Source organism: Oreochromis aureus, linkage group 13 (assembly GCF_013358895.1).
Source record: "Oreochromis aureus strain Israel breed Guangdong linkage group 13, ZZ_aureus, whole genome shotgun sequence".
NCBI lineage: Eukaryota > Metazoa > Chordata > Actinopteri > Cichliformes > Cichlidae > Oreochromis > Oreochromis aureus.
The window spans coordinates 22,828,367-22,850,740 of NC_052954.1; the positions used below are offsets into that span (position 1 = coordinate 22,828,367).

At 41.1% G+C, this 22,374-nt stretch overlaps 1 protein-coding gene across 1 annotated transcript in view; it reads right to left on the reverse strand.

Moving 5' to 3' along the window:
- The window catches only part of LOC116322250 (protein bicaudal C homolog 1), a 57,608-nt gene that overhangs the window by 3,948 nt on the left and 31,286 nt on the right, over positions 1-22,374 (reverse strand). Inside the window, exons 6-20 of the mRNA XM_039621819.1 lie at positions 21,741-21,794; positions 16,998-17,180; positions 13,471-13,722; positions 11,798-11,929; positions 8,110-8,314; positions 6,346-6,507; positions 5,950-6,122; positions 5,705-5,846; positions 3,728-3,881; positions 2,343-2,499; positions 2,181-2,223; positions 1,830-1,984; positions 1,486-1,648; positions 969-1,132; positions 529-628 (exon numbers count right to left, since the gene is read on the reverse strand). Coding sequence (XP_039477753.1) covers positions 529-628; positions 969-1,132; positions 1,486-1,648; positions 1,830-1,984; positions 2,181-2,223; positions 2,343-2,499; positions 3,728-3,881; positions 5,705-5,846; positions 5,950-6,122; positions 6,346-6,507; positions 8,110-8,314; positions 11,798-11,929; positions 13,471-13,722; positions 16,998-17,180; positions 21,741-21,794 — 2,239 coding nt within the window. The remainder of the gene's footprint in view (positions 1-528; positions 629-968; positions 1,133-1,485; positions 1,649-1,829; positions 1,985-2,180; positions 2,224-2,342; positions 2,500-3,727; positions 3,882-5,704; positions 5,847-5,949; positions 6,123-6,345; positions 6,508-8,109; positions 8,315-11,797; positions 11,930-13,470; positions 13,723-16,997; positions 17,181-21,740; positions 21,795-22,374) is intronic.

The following is a 22,374-nucleotide window of genomic DNA, read 5'->3' on the forward strand; positions in this document are numbered from 1 at the left end:
ACCACATTCACATTAGATCAAGTGTAACAACAGGGAAGAAGAGTCTGCATCAGCATGACACAGGCAGCTGGAGCAGCTGGGGAAATGCCGAAACGCTCATCAGAGAAGAATTTGCTTCAATCCCATTTATTGCTGCTGCTGCTGCAAATTACTGCAGCATGTCCTCTCAGAAATTTGACCAGTTTAACTTCTATTCTAGCATGCTGACAACAAGAACCACCTATGAACTTTGAGATATGATCTTATTATTGATCTTTTGCACTGCTGGGATCCACTCAGCCAAAACAACAAACATAAAAAAAACCATTAATGAAACTGCCTTCAGCAAAGGTGAGCTGGCAGAATGAAGCTCCTGCTGGTACGAGTGATTATCGGCACAGGAAAAGACCAACGTGGGTATCTCTGCGCTGTCTGTTATTATGCAAATGTTTTATTTGCAGTGTCATGCAGCTGACAGCACAGAGGCAGAGAAAAATAAAATATAACAAGAGAATGCTCTTTTTGAATTTTTTTTTTTTTTTTCCATACCCGAGATAGCGAGCAGCATTTTCCTACGGGCACCAAAGGTGGTGATTCCCAGTTCCTTCAGGTCCTGGTCTGTGAGTGTCAGGAATGTCTGGAGGTCAATCTAGAAGCAGCAACGAGCCAGTTTAACACAACCTCAATGTAGAAAAGATCTTCAAACATAAAAGTCAAGACTAATGGTCATGTACATAATATCCTTCCTGCCACGCAAGCAGCAATATTTGATGTACGAATGCAATTCCACAGCTTGTTAAGGAAAAATTAATTAAAGGGGGAACTATGAATGTAACATAGCAACAACAAATAATGACTGGGATATTTCACTTTGGACAGAAATAATGGTCTGGCACACCCACACTTCCACCCCTACAGTTAAACCACCTTCACTAATGAAAGAGGATGAAAGCTTGCACGATAAAAAGTTGGTTCAGAATCGGGATTACCTCTTGTTGCTGGAAGACGTCCGTGTACTTCCCCAAGCCCAGTTTGCTGAAAAGCTCGGGCAGGTCTGAGCCTTTCAGAGACGAATTCAGGCTGCAGCCGTTGCTGCCCGTTACTGATGAAATAGAGTCCATGTAGTTGCTGCTGCTGAGGTAATGTTCTGCAGCTACACGATATTTTAAAGAGAGACATTTCTTTCATTCAGTCAGGTAATGAAACAATGTTTAGCTTAAAGAGATGAAAATTTGGACCATTTTGACTGAGACCATCTGTTCTGCAGATTAACTAGACTGGTAGCTTCACTAGACTTTATCTAACGTGCCAACCCTGAGTGCTATATTGAGTAAGTAACTGATTACTCTTACAAGCAAATCAATCAAATTCAGAGGCAAGAGTGCTCACAATGACATTTTAAATGTGGTTTGTAGCTTTAACTTGTTCTCTTCCATTTCATTGTTAATCAGCATCATTATTTGAAGAGTTGGTGTAATGAATATGCCACAGCAAAAATTTACTGACCGGATTTGTTCTGTTTCCTCTTTGGGCTGCTGACAGCTGAGGCGAACTCTGTGTGGCTTGCTAGGCCGTTGCTGGTGCCGTTCCTCTCACGCCAGTTGTCAGAGTCACTCCCGTTCCCCACGCCTTCTCGGCTGCTGGATCGAGACAAGGGCAGTGGGGAACCCTGAAGGCCAAAAAGAAACAAGTTTAGACTGAATTCTGTACATCCCAATACAGAGCACAAACGTCTGTCTACTAAAAACAACAATCAGGCAAATAATGTCTCCTATAATATACACAATATAAGTAAATGCTAAGATATTGAACATGATAACCAAAGTTAAACACTTTCATTTATGTCTGACCTCGTATGTCGTGCTCATGCTGGGTTTGTATGAGACGTGATTGGCTCTCCTTAGCTCCTTGATAGTCTCAGCTGGCATGGACTTTGAGAAGCCCAGACCACTCCAGGTGTTGGTCGGAGTGCGCACCTCAGTCACTACTGGCTTCTTCAACATAGCTGTGCGAATACAGAAAAGCAGTGATGCAAATATGTTTCTATAAAAGAATTATTTGGACACCAAGTAATATTTAGTGTAATGATGTTTTTGTGGCTAAAGAAATAAATTAAGATTTTTTTTCAGGGGACTAAATTATAGGGCACACTGCTAATGGCACTGATTGCACTATTTGATGGCACAAAAATGTCAACTCACCTTTAGTTGCCAGCAGCTTTTTCTGTTCATAGTCAAAAGCCTGTAAAATTCAACAGATGGTTAAAGCCAATAAAACCATGGCCTCTCTTTCCATGTTAGCTGTGTGTGTGTGTGTGTGTGTGTGTGTGTGTGTGTGTGTGTGTGTGTGTGTGTGTGTGTGTGCATGTTGGCAAAGGAGGTCTGAGGTGCCAATCGGATTCTCTCCCTCTCGTTCTGTTGTGCTGCCCTTTCAGCCGCCCGCTCACTCCCCGGTGCCCTCTTATCTGCCACAGGACTGTCTGATGAGCTGGACTCCGTGTCCGAGAGGAGACAGTCAGAACTGTTGGAATTAAAACAGGCACTGTATCAGTGAATAACCTTTCTTTAGCTCGTCCTTTGCTGGCGTGATCACTCAGGTTGTTAAAGAAGGCCTTCAGTAACTAGCATCTCCATTAGCCTTTTTCCACTAGTATCTACTCAGCTCGACTTGCCTCGGTTTTAAGGATTTTCCATTTTTGGTACCAGGTACTTTTTTAGTACTTACTCAGCCGGGGTTCTAAGCGATCCGAGGCGAATTTTGAAACTTGACAATGAGGGAAATGGCTATACAAAAAACCCCAACACAGTGGTCTAACAAAAAGCCATAGGCTGAGCCTCAACGGCCTCCATTATTCTGTTACGTTTGTGTTGCATACAAATGACATCATGTGACTTTGCTATTACAACCTCAGGCACATACGGTGCCTGACTCAATTCTAATGGAAAACGACTGAAACCGAGTAAAGCCGAGTCGTGTCTAGCAGCTACTCGTGGAAAAGGGCTCGCTCTCATGAATGCTGATGTATATTCAAATTTGTAGCAGCAGAGTACAGTTTTTGGACTCGAGTAATTTTGCATGAATCACAATTCAACACACAATGCTCCCTTTCAGGCAACTTTCTTCTGACTGGCTGTCCCTCTCAAACAAAAGATATGAAGATCAGCTGGGTGGGGTTTCTGTGCTCACACAGCCAGAGCTGCGTACTTGAGATAACCACGTGAAAGATATCTCTTCTGACTGACATCAAACAGAGCCAAAACGCTAAACAGCTAAGCAGTTAAAACAGTCTGAAGCCTGAGTTTTCAGCTCAAAGGGGATTACTTGCACATTTGATGACCTCATTATTTCAAACTTTGGCCATTTTTGATATTAACATCACAACTGTCAGAGCATCTATATGGAAAAAAAACAAGGGAAAGATGATGGATCCCACTGCACTATTTCAAAAACAGCTGATGTACTGGGGTTATTATAAACAGAGTTAGCCATTATAATAACAATGCTGTCCAGTATAATGTGTATAATGTACCACAGCTGGTAGCCATTGCTCCAGTTTGGGACAGTCTGTGACTTTATGCATTATTATTGTTTAAAAATAAAAATTATCCCATTGTTTCTGGGCTCATCTTAATATCTGTAAAGATCAAAATTTAAAGAATACTATCAAACTTTAGGAGCATGATCTGTAAAAGATTTTGGAAGAGATGCTAAAAAGTAACAACAGAAGTCATAAATGATTCAGACATACTGTAGATGGGAGTTCTTGGTGCCCTGCAGGAGCTCCACAGCCTGTCGTTTTCCTGATGATGTCTTACATGACGCCAGCATCTGTTTCAACTCATTTCCATTAGCGGAGTGCGAGGGGCTTCTGGGCATGCCCACTTCTACAAATGTGTCAGAGCCTGAAGGAATAAACACGGACAAATTGTGAATATTCTCTTTTTTCTGTGCAGACAAAATACACATAATGACAACAATAGCTGTAATACTTTAGGTTTCATCAATTTCAATTTATACCATAACACAGCCTGCACTCAGAAGTGTCTGGGTCATTCAGTATGAATGAGTATGTTTAGCTTGTGAGCATATGTACTGCATGTGTGCATGCATTCAAGTGTGACAGGTCTCACTTGAATTCTAGATTAATTAAAAACACACCAGCTGTGATTATAGTGGTTTTTCATCCGCTTCTCTGCTTTTAACCCAACAAGGACCTGCTCTGTGCAACAGGATGTGCACGTGTGAGTATACATGGATCGCATACTGTAAAATAATATGATGTCAGCCACTTAAATGAAGTTCTTTGGGGTTTAATGTTTGAACAATATCCCCAGACACCTTCAACTGACACAGCGGAGTTAAGCTGTACGGGGCAAGCCAGCGCAAACACATTCTGGGACACAGGAGGTGGTAAGGGAGGGAGAGGAAAACTTAACAGGACACACCGCGTCGGGGGAGGACAAACTTAAAAAACAGCGGGGAAAAACGAGACGCGTGAGAGTGAAGTTTGAGGGGAAAACCGCGAGTGTAAGACACATAGGAAACGAGGGCCTTTCTGAACCGCGAGGAGACCAGCAGTTAATCTGTCTCCGCTCCAGTGAATGTAGTCAGAAAGCGTATGAGGTTAGGAGGACAGTATAGAGAAGTAAAACGTGGGTACAATAAAGGTATTTTCCTCAAAGTGGGTTTAAGGGTTACATAAATCTCAAGTGGAAAATCCTGATTTGGACATTTATGTTAAGTCTGCAAAGCTAAGGTCCAACAAACCTGAGCCGAAATTTTTAACAGCTCAAACGTTTTGTCAGTCCAAGGCTATAACAACACATAAATCATAAGACTTTGTTTATTATAAATGACTCACCACAAAAAGTGAACAGTTGTGAATAAGCGCACACTTTCAAAATGACTTATTAGCCAAGTTAAATGTTTTAATTAAAAAAGGTGAAGATACGAATGAAAAATGTTCATAAAAATCTGTATATAACTTTTCTAATTTTTTTGTGTCACCTCCAGGCGCTTTACATTAAGAAAACCCCAAAACTCAGGTGGCCGCCTTTGAGCAAGCACTTGGTGACAGTGGGAAGGAAAAACTCCCCTTTAACAGGAAGAAACCTCTGGAAGAACCAGGCTCGGGGAGGGGTTGGGGGAGAGGGGCGTTAACTTGAGACAAACCAAACCAATCACATGACCCCCTTGGCAGAGAGAATTAATCTTATATTGTTCTCATTAGCCATTTTATATAGTACACAGTGACACGCCACTTTGTTAGGTACACCTCTTCAGCTGCTTGTTACTTGTATCACATAACAGCAACTCAATGCATTTAGGTACACATGGTCAAAAGGACCTTGTGAAGTTCAAACTGTTTAAACAATGGTGAAGAAATGTGACTCTAATGACTTGTTACTTACTCCATCTCAAGTGTTTATGGAGAATAGTCTGAGAGAGGGGAAATAATAAGCAGCAGATCACTGGGTGAAAATGTCTTAATGATGCCAGAGGAAAAAGGCCAGGAGTGCTTGGATCTGATCCTAAACCAACAGTAACACCAACATTGGACAATATGTAATTGGAAAAACTTTGCCTGCTCTGATGAGACTCAATTTCTGCTGCAGTATTAAGACGATAAGGTCTGAATTAGGTGTAAATGTGAAAGCATGGATCCAGCCACAAATCACATGTGAAGTTCAGTGACAAGGACACTCTGCAATGATTTGAGGAATACCTTCGTCCGGGCTGGACTTGCTTGACCGTGGTTCTGATGGACTGTGGCCACTGGCTTCCTGGACTGAGTCACATGGAGCTGGACTCAAGACATTTTCTGCAATTGACGCCGTTGTTATCCTCCCATACACTGAGCCAGAGTGCTATACATGTGCATGCCCACACAAAAAATAAAAAATAATTATTATCACAGTCATTCAAAATGTAGAGCGAGGTGATACAGTATAGAGTTGGTGGGGGCCCAACCTTGACATGTCCATTCAGGGTGCACTCAGGGACCCCGTTGGGCTGCTTGTCTATGGGGGCGAGGCCAGGTGGAGGAGATGGTGTGTTCGGTGTATAACCTGGCACACCGGACAGCAGGATGCTGCTCAGGGTGGCCTGAGTGGCAGGATGCAGCATCAGCTGAGACGAGAAGCCTTAAGTTTCCAAAATATCAAAGTAATAAGAAAAATGTTATAAGGGCTTTTTGTCATTTTATACATTACCCAAATTATAAAAAATAAAATAAAGATTGAGACATTTGTAAGGAATTTACTCTTTCACGCCAAGCATGCATCAAGACACATAATTTGTGAATAAAAAATAAATAAATTAAATACAGGTTTAACATAAGAGCTACTGGCAATACTATATACAAACCTTGGGTGCTGGTGAGTGAACTGGGCCAGAGGGAGGCGGAAGGAGTGGGGTTACTGGGGCTTGGGGTCTGCAGAGGGCTCATGGAGGAGTTTAAGCTGTTCAGCACAGCGTTTGGGGCAGCAGAATTGGGGAGAGAGTGTGATGCTGTTGCACCCAGGAAACCTAAAGGGTAACCAAAAGAAATTAGGAAAGAAAGGAGAAGAGAGTATATGAATAGATCAGTGGTGGTCCTGTCAAAGGGCATTTTTCAAGCTAATCATAAGCTGCACTAAGAAAGAAAAAAATCTTGGTCTTCCAGCTATTTAACTGGAATTCCATCAAACTGCCATCAACCCAACAGCAAATGAGAGGAAGAATTTCTTAAATTTCTACAAGGTCATGGATGCATAAGTACACGTCTAGTGTGTCCTCATACCCAATAAAACTATGGTATCGAGAACACCAACAATGTGGTGCTTGGTGTCTTAACCCAAACGCAGTGTATGAAAACAGAAAGAAGCAGGTCTGTGGCTTTAACAAGGGGCTACTTTGGCTCCAGGAATAAGGCCAGGGATTCTTCTGGCACACTGGTGTGTAATCTGAAGAAGAAAAGCATGTAGCAATTACTAAAGGCCAGGATGTGGCCGTCCACAGCTTCACCCGGGGCCCCTGGGTTTAAATGAAACAGCAGAAAAAGATTTCTACTGTACGGGCACTCTCCTGGCACACTGAGCTTTTTTGCAGCCAATCTTTAATCCCATTTTCTGGGGGGACAATCCAATCATAAACTGAACACATGCTCATCAAAACTAACAGAAGATATGCTAAAACATTTGTGCTAGGTTTTCTAAAATTATAACAAAAATAAACCCATTATCACAGAAAATTCTCAGCACAAATACAGACTCAACATCTTGACTATCGCATATGGTCCAAGTCAGTGGTAGGAGAAAATAAACACATTCCAGTAATGTAATGCAGATTTGCTGTGGTTACCGTTTGATGACATACTGCATTTATATTTAAATTTCTAACAGATAAATTGCAACAGATCTACTGCCAGCTAGAGCTTACAGGAATGAGCCACTTCCTGTCAGCTTATCCTATCTGCCTTTCCGACTGCCTCCGATATATAAATCATGTCCTAAATTCCATGTTTTTTTTGTTTGTTTTTTGTTTTTTTAAACAGACTGAATCTCCAAAATTTTTATCAGAAGAATGCAAAAATCTGATAACTGTGACTAAAGATTTGTTATACACTGCACGCACTCTTACAACCAATTGAAAGTCATCCATGGAAACAAAAATGTCCCCTAATCTCAACAGTTCTGGACTCTGTTGGGCTCAGATGTTGAGGTCAGCGCTGCAGACAAACTCCTACACGATACGAACCGTTCATCATCCTGTGATTCATAAACTCATAAATCATTCAAAGTGCTGTAACTAGATCTGTACCGAGGTTATTTTCTGATGGTTGACTGATCAAAGATGTGCAGATTTGGACTTGCGTCCACACAGCTCCTGCTGCAGTGAGTCAGCAGCTGTGATTTATGTAAAGGGCGATTGTGTTTTTCAATTCAGTAAACCAATGAAAATTATTCTAAAAGAGAATACTTTGTGTTACACGTTTGGGAATGACACTGATTCATGAAGATATTAGTTCTTCTATCACGATACAATTTAATCTGTTGCATTTTGTGCAAGAAATAAAAGGTAACATCTTATTCCCCCTCCCCCAATCATGGAGAAAGCATTATTTCTTAGCAAGTTAAACACTGTCATTACCCAGATTACTCAGCCCCAGGCCAGCTGAGGCCAGGATGTCCAGGCCAACAGGGCAGATGAGAGATGGGGATGGACCATTAGTGCTGGGATTCAGTGCCACAGGGGGTGAGGAAGACACCACTCCATTGCTCTCGAGACCCAAGAGGAATTTTCGGGCTTCGTACATGTTGACTGCATTCCTCTCCACACTCTTGACTATCACAGACTGGGAGAGATCGAGAAAGAAGGAAGAGGCGATGAGAAACCGGTGAAAACGAGAACAAGTGGGATGGACATGGAAATAAACAGGAAACTAGGAGGCAGAAGAGAAAAGCAAGAGGAGGAGCAAGGGACAGATAGGGTAGGGAATGTTGGTACCATAGATAGGGAGTGAAAGGGAGGCTGAGGGAGAAGACAAACATAAAATGTGAGGAAGGAAGAGGGAATTAAGGGTAGATTAGAAGGATAAACATTGAGGCAGTGTGGGAGAGAGAAGGAGACAGGGGAGGAAAGACAGTGAGAGAGACAGCATTTCTTGATCAACATATCTCTGTCTGATATGAGAGAAGAAAATATGAGACCGTAAAAAGAACAGAAAAACACAAAATTCACAATCAGATTTTGAATCAATGAAAGAAATGACTGGAAACCTTGCTTTATTCAAACTTACCAAACATTAAATATAAATCAAAGTGCAGGCTTTTTGCATTTTGCCAAAATTGAGCTTCTGAATTTTTTTTTCCAATCAGCGGTGAGTATCCCTGACACACGTGCACACCCTCCTCTACAGGACTGCCAAAGTGATTGAAGCAGACAGGCTGTGGCACCCATTTGGACTGGCCTTTTGGATTATTGCTGTCACCTCATTAAAATGTTTAAGTGAAGGGTTCTTAAGAGGATCTGGGCTGGGTCGGTGTTTATACTGGCACTTCCACACCGGTCCCTGCAGGCCCGTCCGGTTTGGGCATTGAGCCCTGACTCAGGGTGGGACGTAGGCACCTTGATGAGCAGGTCAGGTTGAGGCCAAACAGTGAAATATGATTAGGAATACTACGTGTACAACAGCAGACTATTATAAACATTAGATCAATTGTATATACAACAAAGGTGTGCCAAAGGTTGAGTAACAGATTTCACTAATAGAAGCTACATTTAATTAAAGGTCATTGAGCTTAACTCCAAATTTCTACCTAATTTACCAAGAATGAAGCCACTTACTTTTTGTTATGCTTCAGCTTTTCCTACTAAAAAAAAAAAAAAAACAGAGTGGCCCTGTCCAGCAGATGAAACATGCATGGCAGGCTGTGCAGAGGAGAGACTGCGATTCCCCACTGTGGCAGATGCTGACTTGCCAAAACCCTTCACTGTGTTGGTACAGGGATCCAGTTTTTCCCTTTCTAAGTTTTAGCAGTGATGAAATATGACAAGGCAATCCATAATTTACTTCAATGTCATGCTGTCATTTGATGGAAAGTAACTGAAATGGAACAGTGGCTTATTTGTTTCTCTAGCAGTCGTTTTTTTCCCCTTCTCTGACGCTACATTTGAACAAGTAGGACAGCAGCTGTGTTTTTCTATGGGAGGAAAAGCTAAGGACACATTTTCATCTAAACTTTAATGTTTACTGGAGGTTTGGCTTTTTTTAATGTAGTCTATTACACATGTTGTGACTTCTTAAGATAAGACACTGTGGAAACTGAGTGTAGTATATGCCAGTTGCTTGAATCAATTATGAGACTGGCTGAAGGTTAAGCCATTCATCCACTTTGTTACTCGTTTAATTAGTTCAGGTTTGCAGTGGGTGGGTGGAGGGGTGTAGAGTGCATTGAAGCTGCCACAGGGCAACGCATGAGTTACACCCTGTACAGGTTGCCAGTCCATCACAGGATAACCCCACACACTCACACAAATACCTACGGCCACCTTAGAAAAACAAGTTAATTTAATAAGCGTGTCTTTGGACTGTGGACGGAAACCGGAGCACCTGGAGGAAACCCACGCAGGCACTGCGAGAACACGCAAACTCTACACAAAAACTCAAACAAACCAGGAGGTCTAAACTCAGAACCTTCTTGCTGTGAAGCAACAGTGCTAAAAAAAAAATAAAAGTTTATATTTGGTGGATTTTTATGCTATAATTTTTATCATTGCTGTAACATGCTGGCACTGTGTAACATTTATTCATGTAAGCAAGTGGTTCTTTTCTGTATGCTTCATCTTCAGAATCTATATCTACTCTGTGTGCAACTATATGAGCAGCAAACAGCTGTGGTGGAATATTTCCTCTCTTTAAGTAAATACATTACTCTTATTTGGTTATTTTGCCTGGTAGGAGCTCTGTAACGGTCAATACAGAGTGCACAGCTAGTGTTACAGAGGGGGACACTCAACACTGTGTCTGTACACTGCCTCCTAAAGTAATCCTTACTCTGTCAAGTACAGATTAAACTCCCAAGTGTAAAATGCATAAAGAAGAAAAATTTGCTCCAAACCAAAACTTTTTACCTATTTTTTCTCTGAGAAGAAGAAAATTGAGAAGTATAAAACCTGGTAACTAAAAGTTGACAGCAGAATAAACACACTGTAATAACATGGGACACTTTCTCTAGTCTATGTTCATAATATTATAGAAATTAGTGCTTTGACACACATTCTGACAAACAGACATTTGGTCCAGTTTCCTATGGGTGCCTGCTTTAGTCCTCAAAAAATGAGCTAATTTTTCTACAGAGTGCATTGCTTGTACTTTATCCAGCCACCGATCACTTTTTAGCCAGTGTCTTATTATGCTCTTTTGACATGCAACAGTCAAAACTTTGAAGGGATATATTTAAGGAGCTGCTGTGGTTCAGTTCATCTCCTAATTGGAAGGTTGCTCCTGATGCAGCCGTCAGAGTGTGAATGTGATAGAAAGCACTTAGGCATAGAATAACTTGCTTGTATGAATGTGTGTGTAAATATATCCTCTAGAAATATGATTTTTAATGCCACTGGAAATGTTAAGGCATGATCCTGGATACACAATTTTTCCTAGTTAAAGAAACATAACTATTTAATTTAAACAACACTAGGAGCTTATCATTTAAGCTTATAATAAAAATGATGTGTCTGCATGCAAACATTTGCTAAATGTCACTGAACTCAAAGTAAATCCGATGCTAATAACAGTATTCTTGATTTTGATGTTGGTCTTTGTTTATTTTGAAAGCCCATCTATAAAGGTGGACTGTGAGCTAAATGGGTTAAAGCCAGCTTAATAGGCCATAGATGATGCAGCATTTGGAATTGTTTCCATGTTCTTTATGGTGCGATAACACTACACTGTTAATATGACTATTGAGGATACAAAGAGTCTCCCCCCCAAAAAAGAAACAAACAAAAACAGCTGATCGCGATCACTTTAAAAACACACTGTAGACACAATATGCATCCTCTAAAGCTGGAAACAGTTTTAAACCCATTCTTTGGATTTGCTGCCATGAAACCAAAGAGATTAACCACATGATGATGCTCAAGGCAAGATCAGGGGTTTACTAAAGTCATTAGGTTTCAGCACTTTGTGACAATCCATTGAAGCAGTTAAAATATTTTGGTTTGCATAGAAGTAGCTGTAGCTTAAAGACTAAATTGCCTTTCCCAAAGCCATGTCAGTACCAGTGCCTGAAATCCCAACTTTCCGTGCCGTGTGAGTGTGGGCCTGAAGTCATACCTTGCTGGGCTGTTTTGGCTTTGGTTTGATACTGATGAAGACATCCAGCTGCTCCATTAGCGCTGTGATACACTGGGGCTCCACCTCAATATCCTCTTTAATGTCAAACATTAATACCAGAGGCAAACAGCCCTGTGGAGCAAAGACAAAATAAATACATATTTGTAATAAACGTTCATTTTCTTATGTCAGCTGCACACCAATCTCTTTGAAAAGCTTGCAAGTTTGCACTGGTGCTCCAGTAATATAAGCCGTTTCTCAGTAGTAGTATACCATTTGTAGAGCAAGTTGGTCATACCAATAAATACAAGATTCAGTGCTGGATTCATCCCACACTGAGTTTGGGAAATTCCGCCAGCAGCAATCTGTTTTGCATGATCACCACCACAAGCACCACAGACATCTATATTTTGGGCTGAGAGCTGGACAGTGCTCCTATTGTGAGTGGGTGTAATTAGCAGCAGAGAGCAGAGCCAGACTGGCTCTGACGGGGCTTGAGATTGGAGCTATAATCTATAGTCTGGCTAGGAGAAGCCAAATCACACAGTGCACTACCGCGAGAAGGAGGCCTCTCCCACTCCTGTATGCCTATTCTGCATCTAGTTTACAGTGCCTATGATCCTCTCCCATTCATTGCTTTCTGTTTCTCCTCTCTTCTCAATCTCATCTCTTATTAATCTGTTTTTTTAAAATTCTTTACTCTTCCCCAGCGTAAGACAGTTAAGAAGCTCCTTCTTGTGTGTCCCATTTCAATTCCAAAAGAAAGTCATGTTTAGTCACTGAAACAACTCTGGCATTTGCTAAATGTCTTTGGGGCCAACTGGGAGACCGCAGACAAAGAGAAGGCAGCTCTTGCAGAATTACTGCCCCACATTATGGATGTCCAAACAGAAAGCCAAAGCTGTTTACAGCTGAGATGTCATATACACACCAGCTCAGCCGAAGCCTGAAGCCAACAGTAATTAAACAGCCATTACTTTTACACATATCTGAAACAGACCTCTGATTATACTCCTAAGTAATTTAAGATTCGGGTAGCCTCAGCGGTCATGGGAAACAAGACAAGAATGACCGCTGAGCATTTTAACCAAGTGAAATTTAAATATGAGGTGCTATCTTTGGTCCAAACTTTAATGTAATCTTTGAATTACAGTCAGGTTGATATCCAGTCCACTAGAATCTACCACACAAGCAGGTCAACCCATTACCATGAGGATCTCCTTTTTTTTTTTTTTAAAGGCATAGAAAGGACATAAAGAAGTCAAGCCAAACTAATCGTGTCCATCTTACATGCAGGTATGTAGCAGCTATGAACCATGTGTGCAAACCTTGAGTCGGTTACAGATTCTTGTTTATCTGACAGACATTTCAGCAGCTCGAGTAGAGCCAAGCAAATCTCTCCCAAGGCTATTCAAAACCCTCAAGGCAATCGTGGTTTACTTCCTAACTCACATCTGAAAACCCATGCATCATTCACACATACCATGATGATACTGATGAAACAGTGGCATCCATTCTAGCTACCACACAGTATGTGGAATCTGTACATGTAAGGAATATAACGCAAATGCCATCTCTTAACCACAAAAACAAAGTTGGAAGGGGCTGGCTTAGCAGTTTAACATTCTTTTTTTCAGTTGTCAATAAATTAAACACACACAGAAGATGAATACCATGAGGTACTGCCGTGCCAAGCACACAGATTCAATGGTGCCCTGAATGTAGACTGTGGATTTTTTCTGGGGACTGTTGGGATCAGGGAAGTGGATCTGGGCTCCCGTCCTTTGGGTGATGTGCTTGATGTTGCTGCCATTTCGTCCCTTCATGAAGAGGTGGTGCTGCGGTGCGATGTCCAGGTGGGTGGTCACTGAGATAGTGCTAGCCAGGCTACCGGCCAGGTGCTCCAGTAGCAGAGCTGTACCTCTCTGAACAGGGATGACAAAAGAAAACATGCATACATATATTTTAGCATATTTTAGCTCACAGGATAATCACCAATTACAGATTTAAAAGTAAAAAAACAAAAAAAAACCCCAAACCTTTTTTCACAGGATTCTCTTCAGTCGTGTGCAAAAATAAGCAAATCCCACGATTCAAGAAACGCAAGGACGCTTTACACAATAACAATGAGTTTTGCCCCACTCTTCTTTACAGTGCTTTTTCAGTTCACAGCTTGCAGACATTCTTTAACTCACAGCCATCCTAAAGGTCCTGCCACAGCATTTCAGACATTCTGATACAGATTTTTTGGTGTGCTTGGAATCACTGCTCTGTTGCATGACCCAATTTCAGCCAAGCTTTAGCCGTCAGACAGATGGCCTCACATTTGACTCTAGAATACTCTGCTGTACAGGGGAGTTCATGGTCGACTCAATGACTGCAAGGTGCCCAGTTCAGGTAGCTGCAAAACCAGACCAAATCGTCACCCCTCCACCCCAGTGCTTGACAGATGGTATGGGGTGTTTGTGTTGACCAGCTGGCTTTGATCACACGTGGAGCTGTGCATTTTAGTCAGACATGTCCACTTTGGAGATCACGTCTCATCTGTCCAAAGAACACTCTTCCAGAAGTCTTGTTGTTTGTTCAGATAAAATTCTGCAAACCTAAGCTGCACTGCCCTGTTTTCTTTAAAGAGAAAAGGCTTTCTCTTGGCAAGCCTCCCAAATAAGCCATACTTGTTCAGCGTTTTTCCTAATTGGACTGTCATGAACTTTAACATTTAACATGCCAACTGAGGCACGTCGTCTCAGATGTAGCTCTTGGGTATTTTGCAATTTCTTTGAGCATTGTACAGGACATTGTCCCGTGAAAACTCTTCGCATGACTGCTGAGGCAATTGAAAAGGAGCAAAATGTTCCCTGCTGTAAATTGTTATGCATGATAGCCATCTGATCATTCTTTGAGATTTAGCTCTTTTAATGGATTTCATCTTAGTCTTCCTATGAATGGCTCCTCTTTCTACTTGAGTCCTCCTGAAATTGCACCCAAAATGCTGTCTTGACTTTCCTTTATAATTGCCAATCCAGCCCTCCCCATGGAAGATCTGTGTTTAAAGAAATATGGTAGTTACAAATTAAGGACACAAAGTCACATAAGATTTAGATCAGAGACAACCTGTGAAATTATTCAAAGCAATTCCCAGGTTATACTAATACTTCAGTAATATAGATTTCATTGTGTTGGCATCCACAGTCTCAATGAACCAAGCAGCTAACTTCAGCATGTGTTAATGTGTTGATGGTAAGCAGATGTGTTTGTCAAGATCACCACTTGGATTTTGAATGTGTCTTGGTGCTATTAGCTTATGTAAAAAAACATTTGTGTATATTCAGTGCAGTCATTACAAAAAAAAATCTCTGTCTATGATAGCAAGTTATCAAATTACTGTTTAGTATTCAATCCATAATACAAAGACACTTAGAGAAGCAGTGAATCCTCTCATGAGGAACCAGCAGTAAATGTTTGACTGTGGCCTTTGATAACTTCGAAATAAACGCAAATCCATTCATCGATTTAACTTTTCAGGCAGGAATATTAAATAATGCATCTCATTTTGGATGCATACTCGTTGCAAGACAGCAATATTTTTGCTAAGAATACAAGACTATAACTAGCAATTTGCATTTTTTTTAATACGAATATAAAACAGTGCATATTAAATAAAGTAAAGATGTGATGAAATGTTAGTCTTGCAAAGAAAAAAAGATAAGTGAACCAGAAGCTAAAACAACATTTCATTTTAAGCAGTATGCAGGCCAGATTACAAAGTAATTGTTTAACAAAGCAGTAAAGCAAAGCTGCTTAAATTCTCAGAGAAAGCACCAATGTTTTCTATATAATCAATGAAAATTATTGCATTTTTTAACTGTGCTGGCCATCTTAACAGTCTCATTCTTTGCCGTCTCTGCAAGCCATCCCTTGGCCTTGTAAAGTATGTCATTTCTCCTCTGCTACAGAAATCCGCACACTGTGGCCAACATAAGACAACAATCCATAGAGCACCTTTAAGAATTGCCAAAACCACTAAGGGTCTCACGCCACCACACAACATAGCATACATATTCGATCCCTCAGCTTTCATCTGGCATGCTTCCCAGTCCTGACTGACCCCTCAGACCTACCGCAAACTCAGGGGCAACGTTTCTGCGTATGAACACATGTTCTGTACATAGGAACACACAAATGCACACGAGCATACAAATCCAAATAGATGTGCACTGGCACTGATGAATAAATGAACACAGAAAAGCACATATGCAAAACGCAACTGTTGGCCAACTAAAATTAACTCAATGTTAACTAAAGCTTGGTAGTGGGGCGGGGGAATGGTGGCTATGATTTGTTTGGCAGAGATTTATGAGAAACCTCCCTGGCACTATCCTAAGCCAGATGCCTGTTGAGGAAATACATCTCTGTATGTTTATATATAGGAAACATACAGTATGATTACAAACATACACAAGCAGCAGAAAAAAAAACTGCAAGAAACTCAGAGACTAATTTAAAGTACAGTTTCATTCGAGGGGAGTTCGTGGACTTGCTGATACAGTAGTGGGACACAGGCTCCCCTGCAGTGGAGACCTAAACTAGCAGCCGTCCAGTTTGAGTGACCAAAAATCTCTCAGCACTCTCTTGCCCCTGTGGTGCCGAATGTAATGAAGCGGTTTATATGAGAAAAGTGAGGCATGCCGAAAGTGTTGGTGGGCCTTAACGCGTGGCTCAGGAAACCCTTTTTTTGGTGTGTGGTTCAACATGTAAATGGGTGGGGATTCACTAAAATATTACAGCACTGAAATGACTGAGGAGTACAGAGGTCAGAGTTCAAGCATATTTTACAGGACACAAAAGGGCTGTTTGGCCTTTCCACTTGCCACAAAGTAAAAAGGTGACGTTACAGAGTTTAAATTATTAATACAGCTGGTGCAGTATTAGGAAATGCTTAAAACAGACTAATGAGTCACCAGGCAAATATTCACTGGTTCCTGGCTATAAAATGTAAGCATTTGCTGGTTTCATGCATTTCATGTGTTTTTAAATGTCGTACTTTTTTATTGCTTTAGTCTCTGAGAAGTTGTAATGTGCATTTTTCCCTCCACAATTTTCTTATTAATAAGTAACAAAAAGCCTTGACCATCTGTTTCACACAACCCTCAAATGCCACAGACCATCAGTCACTTCTAAACCGTGAGATCCTTCTTACCTTGACTGCGTTGGCATTATTCTGTGAGCCGCGAACAACACCTGTGGCTCTATAGAGACGTGTCGGGGGCTTGAAGGAGACTGTGAGGTTGTAGGTCTGCGAGATGTGCTGCACAGTGGGCGAGCTGGGGTCAGACTGCATGATGGCAGGGAGCTCGAAAGACAACACAAGAGGTAGCAGCTCCTGTAACGTGAAGGGACAGGTGGAAGGAGGAGGAGGACAGAGAAAGGGAAGGTATTAACAGTAAGCGACAACCATCGTCTTTGAACATGTGGAAGCATAGTGATGGCGGCTGAAATGCTGCAGAGTGTTAGAGCTTATTATTAAACTGTTATGGCTTCTGTAGGAAAAAATATAAAACATGTGGAACCTGATTCCCCCCCCCCCCTTCAAAAAAAATATGACAGAGTATAGCAGCCTGTGTCAAAACATTAGTGACTTACACCGATTAAGTAAAAACACATAAGGAAAAGGGTGATTTCTTCACATACTGAAGACTTATGTGAATTGACACACAGCCATAACAACCCTTCATTTAACAGAAGGTGGCAACACTTGGTATGTAAATCTGTCAGGCCAAATAAATAAATCTGGGGAAGGTAGTCAAAATGAAGTGGAGTAGCACCGGCAGCAAAAAAAAAAAAAAAAAAAAAAAGAAAAAAAAGAAAAAAAAAGAAAAAAAGACAACGTCTGCAAGCAGCAAAATGCTACAGGGTCAAAAAAAGTTGAAAAAAAAAAAAAAGAATAAATAAAATTCTTCATCATTTTATCATTATGGCTACACAAAAACGTCCAACTATGGTTTAGAATTTAAAACATTAGTGGTCCATGGCCTGTTCACTCTCATACATTAATTCTCATACATCAAGTCACTGAATAAAACCACAGGACCAGCAACAGATATCAGTTCCTGTCATTTGTGTCACAGCCTTCATTCAAAGAAAATAGATGCTGACAAGAAGACTTTACTTTATGCATACACATGCTTACATATACTAGAGAGATAAATCACACAGGCACACCCTTATACAGAGAAACTAAAGGGAATGCACATGTACACACTCATAAAGACAATGAACACACACACACACACACACACACACACACACACACACACACACACACTTATCCAAACACTGACTCTTGGGCAGAGCGCCACTATGGTTTTGGCTGCCAGTGAAGGGCAAGCAGCATGAATTGCTCTGACCAAAGAAATGCATCCCTGATCAGTCCCATATGCGCTTGGCCTTACATTTATATCACGTTTCAGCACTCGCTCTCCGAGGGCTCGAGAAATTTAGGTCAGCACTGAGGGAAATGCAAGGGAGGACAAGCAGACCAGCAGGAGTCGAGAACTGAATGAAGAATAGTCTGATTTTCACGGCGGAGCTGAGTTCAGCTTTTTTCAAAAAGGACAGCTTGGCAAATATGGGTTTCACATGTATTCAAACAGAAAGTGCTGTTCAAAGGCCTCACTTGTCCTGACATAAGGGTGAGGGATGAAGAAAAATGAAAATATCTTTGAGGTAAAGCAACTAGCTAGACCTTTCATCACCTACCTGCCAGCTCCATCTCCGAAAGCCACATTAAATCCCCCAAGAATCCATCACCTCAACAACTGGCTTGTTACAGAGTCAAACAGATCTCCACCCAAGAAGGCATCAGAAGTACAGCAGACCTTGTAGGTCCACTGCGGTGTGTCTGAATGATTAAGGGACACGATTCTCCCTTAGCTGCATTGCTAATGCAGGAACAAACCAGCCACTTCTGGTTTTAGAAGACGACTGGGGAGGATGTGGTCTAATGCCCACCCAGAAGATAGTACTCTGTCGAACTAGCAACCATAACTGTAGGAGTTATGTAGGAGGACAAAAAACTGAGGTAAACTCTCTAACCTCATGCATTTTACTGTGGAATTTTTCAATTTCAACACAACTTTAAAAAAAAAAAAAAGATTTGAAAGAACTGTCGAGTCCACTTTTTGTCCCCCTCCCTCAAGATCGATGCCACTCAGCATGCACTGGATGATGAGGGTGAGCCCAGAAATGCATCTTAGGTTATCTTAAGAATTAACTTTTAAGAAATTAGACAAGCTATGGCACTTAGTGGGCTTTAGAAAACGTGGAGGACAGTTTTCCTTTAGATTTTAACAGAGCTAGGGTGATGGATTATCTGCTGACTGCACCGAATGTAGGAAAAAAAAGATTAGCCTTTCAATAATCAGTCTGAGTGTGCTTACACACCTGACTTGTTTTGTCTGGACCTTCTGACTTTTGAGTTGAATCCAAACCAGAATTACAGATGTGAAACTGAAAAGATAAACACAGGCGCAACAAAAATACTTGGTACCAGAAAAACTTAATCATGGTTCGTTTTTTTCCCCCTTTTTTTCCCCCTCTCTACTGTGAATTTTTTTTTAATATTGATCCAACTTTCTGACCAAGTCAAAGAAGTATAGCAGACTGTCAGAGCTGGAAATGGAAAAATGAGCCACAGGAGCACTGGGGAGAGGAGATTATGAAAATATAAACAATATAAAAAGTCAAATGGCTAAAACTAAATTAAAATGTAGACACTTCGATATATTTTCAGAGGGGATAAGAGAGGCGGGACAGGGCGAGGTGTTGAGAGGGGAGAAACTCCACCTCAAGATAAAGTAACTACAGTAGCAGTTTAACACATTATAAAAGATGTCAACAAAAGTAAATGAAGTCATTGATTTGTCTCCAGGCAAACAGGGATACAGCTTCTGATGGCCCGTGCAAGCCTTTGTGTAAATATTCTGTTTGGTGAGATGTAATCCAAGTCGGTGATGACTACAGGACGCAGGTATACCACGCAAACATCTTAAGTACGTTGACATTTTCAGTGTGAAGCTAACGCTGACCAGATGAAATGTATACAATGTTCAGGCTTTCAGTTGTGAAAGCTTCCAGCTGCAAAGGTTTACTCACACTAGGCGATCTGTACTGTGCCCGTCTGTTTGAGTAGCGTGACTGCTCTGTGCCACGGTGCGGTCAAGCGAACCGTGCCCTAATCTGCTGTAAGAAGTGGGCGCATGTAGTCTGATCACTAATCATGCCCGAGCACAAACTATAACACTTTTTCATCGACAGCTGCCTTTAATTGAATGTTAAATTTATAACACTGTTGACAGCACATACAATATGTTCGGCTATTCCAGGACTAGGTAAGCATCAAGGTTTCCACTGAAACAAACCAAGCTGACAGACAGGAGAGGAAACTCTTATTATTCAGCTCACTTGTCCGCTGACTGCGTCTTCTCTTGAGGACACAAAAATCTTTGTGGTTCTTTGCAGCTTATAAACTTCTTTGTACAACACTGGTATGGTTTGGTTTGATTATTCTTTTCCCCTCATCCATAGCAAAGAAAGCAGATGATCTGGGATTTGATTTGTTGCTTATGAAAACACCCATTAAACATGGAGAGATATGGGTATATGCATGCAGACATTTGCCAATACGCACTGCAACAACATCCAGCGTGACCTTGTCTTCCTGTCTTTTCCCTCCAGCACACACTCACTCCGTCTTTCTCAAAAGCACACATCGCCATGTTAGTTTTGGTCAGTTCATAGCGGAGGAATGTGCTCACTTTAGACAACTGCTGTGGTGTTGAAATACAGTAAAAGTCTAAAGATGTAGTAGGTCACACAAGCACACGAGGTCTTTTTGCTCTCAGAGATGAAGCTGAAGGTTGGGCTTCCCGTCAGAATGAAACTGAAGATGGAAAAAATGCTAGAAAATGGGTTTGAGATGACTTGCCAGAGGGAGTGTTGCTCATGCTTTTATTTTACAATTGTTCTTGGGAAGTGGACTGGGAATAAGTCGGGAATGGTGCTTGTAGCTTAGACGAAGTGTATGCCTGGGCCACATATTTACCTAGTGTAAAGGTTGGAGCTTTTCCACTGAAGGATTAGGTCGGCGACTTGACTCAACTGTCCTAATTCTGACATTTTCTTGAGCATGGTCATCATTTTCACATTTTCAAATGTTCTTTAGAATATTCTTAAAAATCTAATTTATGTGACTATTTCTTGTCTTAAACTTTTGTCCTTAATTGTTTTAACTTCATGTCAAGTAAATATTGAATAGTACTGGACATACTGGTGCTGGTATGCACAGTATTTCAGATGACACAAGCTGGAGAGACCAAGTTGACCAGAGGAACAAGACATGGACACTTGGATACTGCAGTCCAGCTGAAATTTTGCCAGGTCAAATGTACTCAGGTGGAGCAGCCAAAGGCAAAGAGAAAACAGGAAGTGGCATAGGTGGAGGTAAATTTAGGGCAATACTCTTATTATTTGTTATACACTGTTTCAAACACACACTCATACTTGCAGTTGCTGTTACTTAGTACAGCTGAGCAGAATCCTTCATTCTCACCATTTTTTTGCATCATGAGAAATCAACATTTCCCAATCAACAACTCAATCCTACCATCAAGTGGGATGGATTAGGTAGCCTTGTGACTTTCTGTTAAAAACAGTCCAATCTGGCTGAACTCTGCACTACAAAATAACACTGAAATCTATTCTTAAAGAAACTGGTCAGCACTAAAATCAGCGGCAACTTTCAGAAATGTAAACTGAGCACAGTCGGTCTGCTCCACGGAGGTTAAAAGTGCAAATTTAACAGTCTGCAGGGAATGTGCCTTTGATACTCAAAATTATGGGTGGAGTATCCCTCAAAGACAAACGTGGCTGAATTCCAACTTACCCTTATTTTTACTCGAGCTGCCTCCACCCCTCCTGGCTGCCCTGCGATGGACACCTGTTCATAATAAAAAGTAAATGATGTAAATCAGTCATCCAGTTCCCCCGCACTCCAAGATAAATACAAGACTAAGGTACTTTGCATACGGTTTCATGTAATTGTGACATCTTTGCAGGCAATGTTTTGAACCGTGTCATGAATCTGCTCGACTCAATGATGCAATTCACTGTGAATGTAAAAACAACCCTGCAAATTTAACCAAGTAATTTTTAAGCATAACCACCAAAAAGAGAGGCCAGATTAACTTAATTTAAAGACTAATGAAAAGGGTGATAAATGATCTCATTAGCTTTTTCCTTTCTGATCCTCGTTCCTCCCTCTAAAGACGACTCTGCAGTGCTAGCCATGAAAGACCTAAAGCACGGCACAGAGCTACTGCACCAAAACAAATATAAACTTTAAGTGCTGCTGTCAAAAAAAGAAAATTAAATCAACACAAAGCAAGTCACTCTAATTCACCTCTGCTACATGACGAAAATCTTCAAATATACACTTGCACTGTACATTTTAACATAAAAAAAAGCTTTGCTTAAGTGTGATTCAACAATATCCTGAATCTCATCAGCTTCACTGAGAA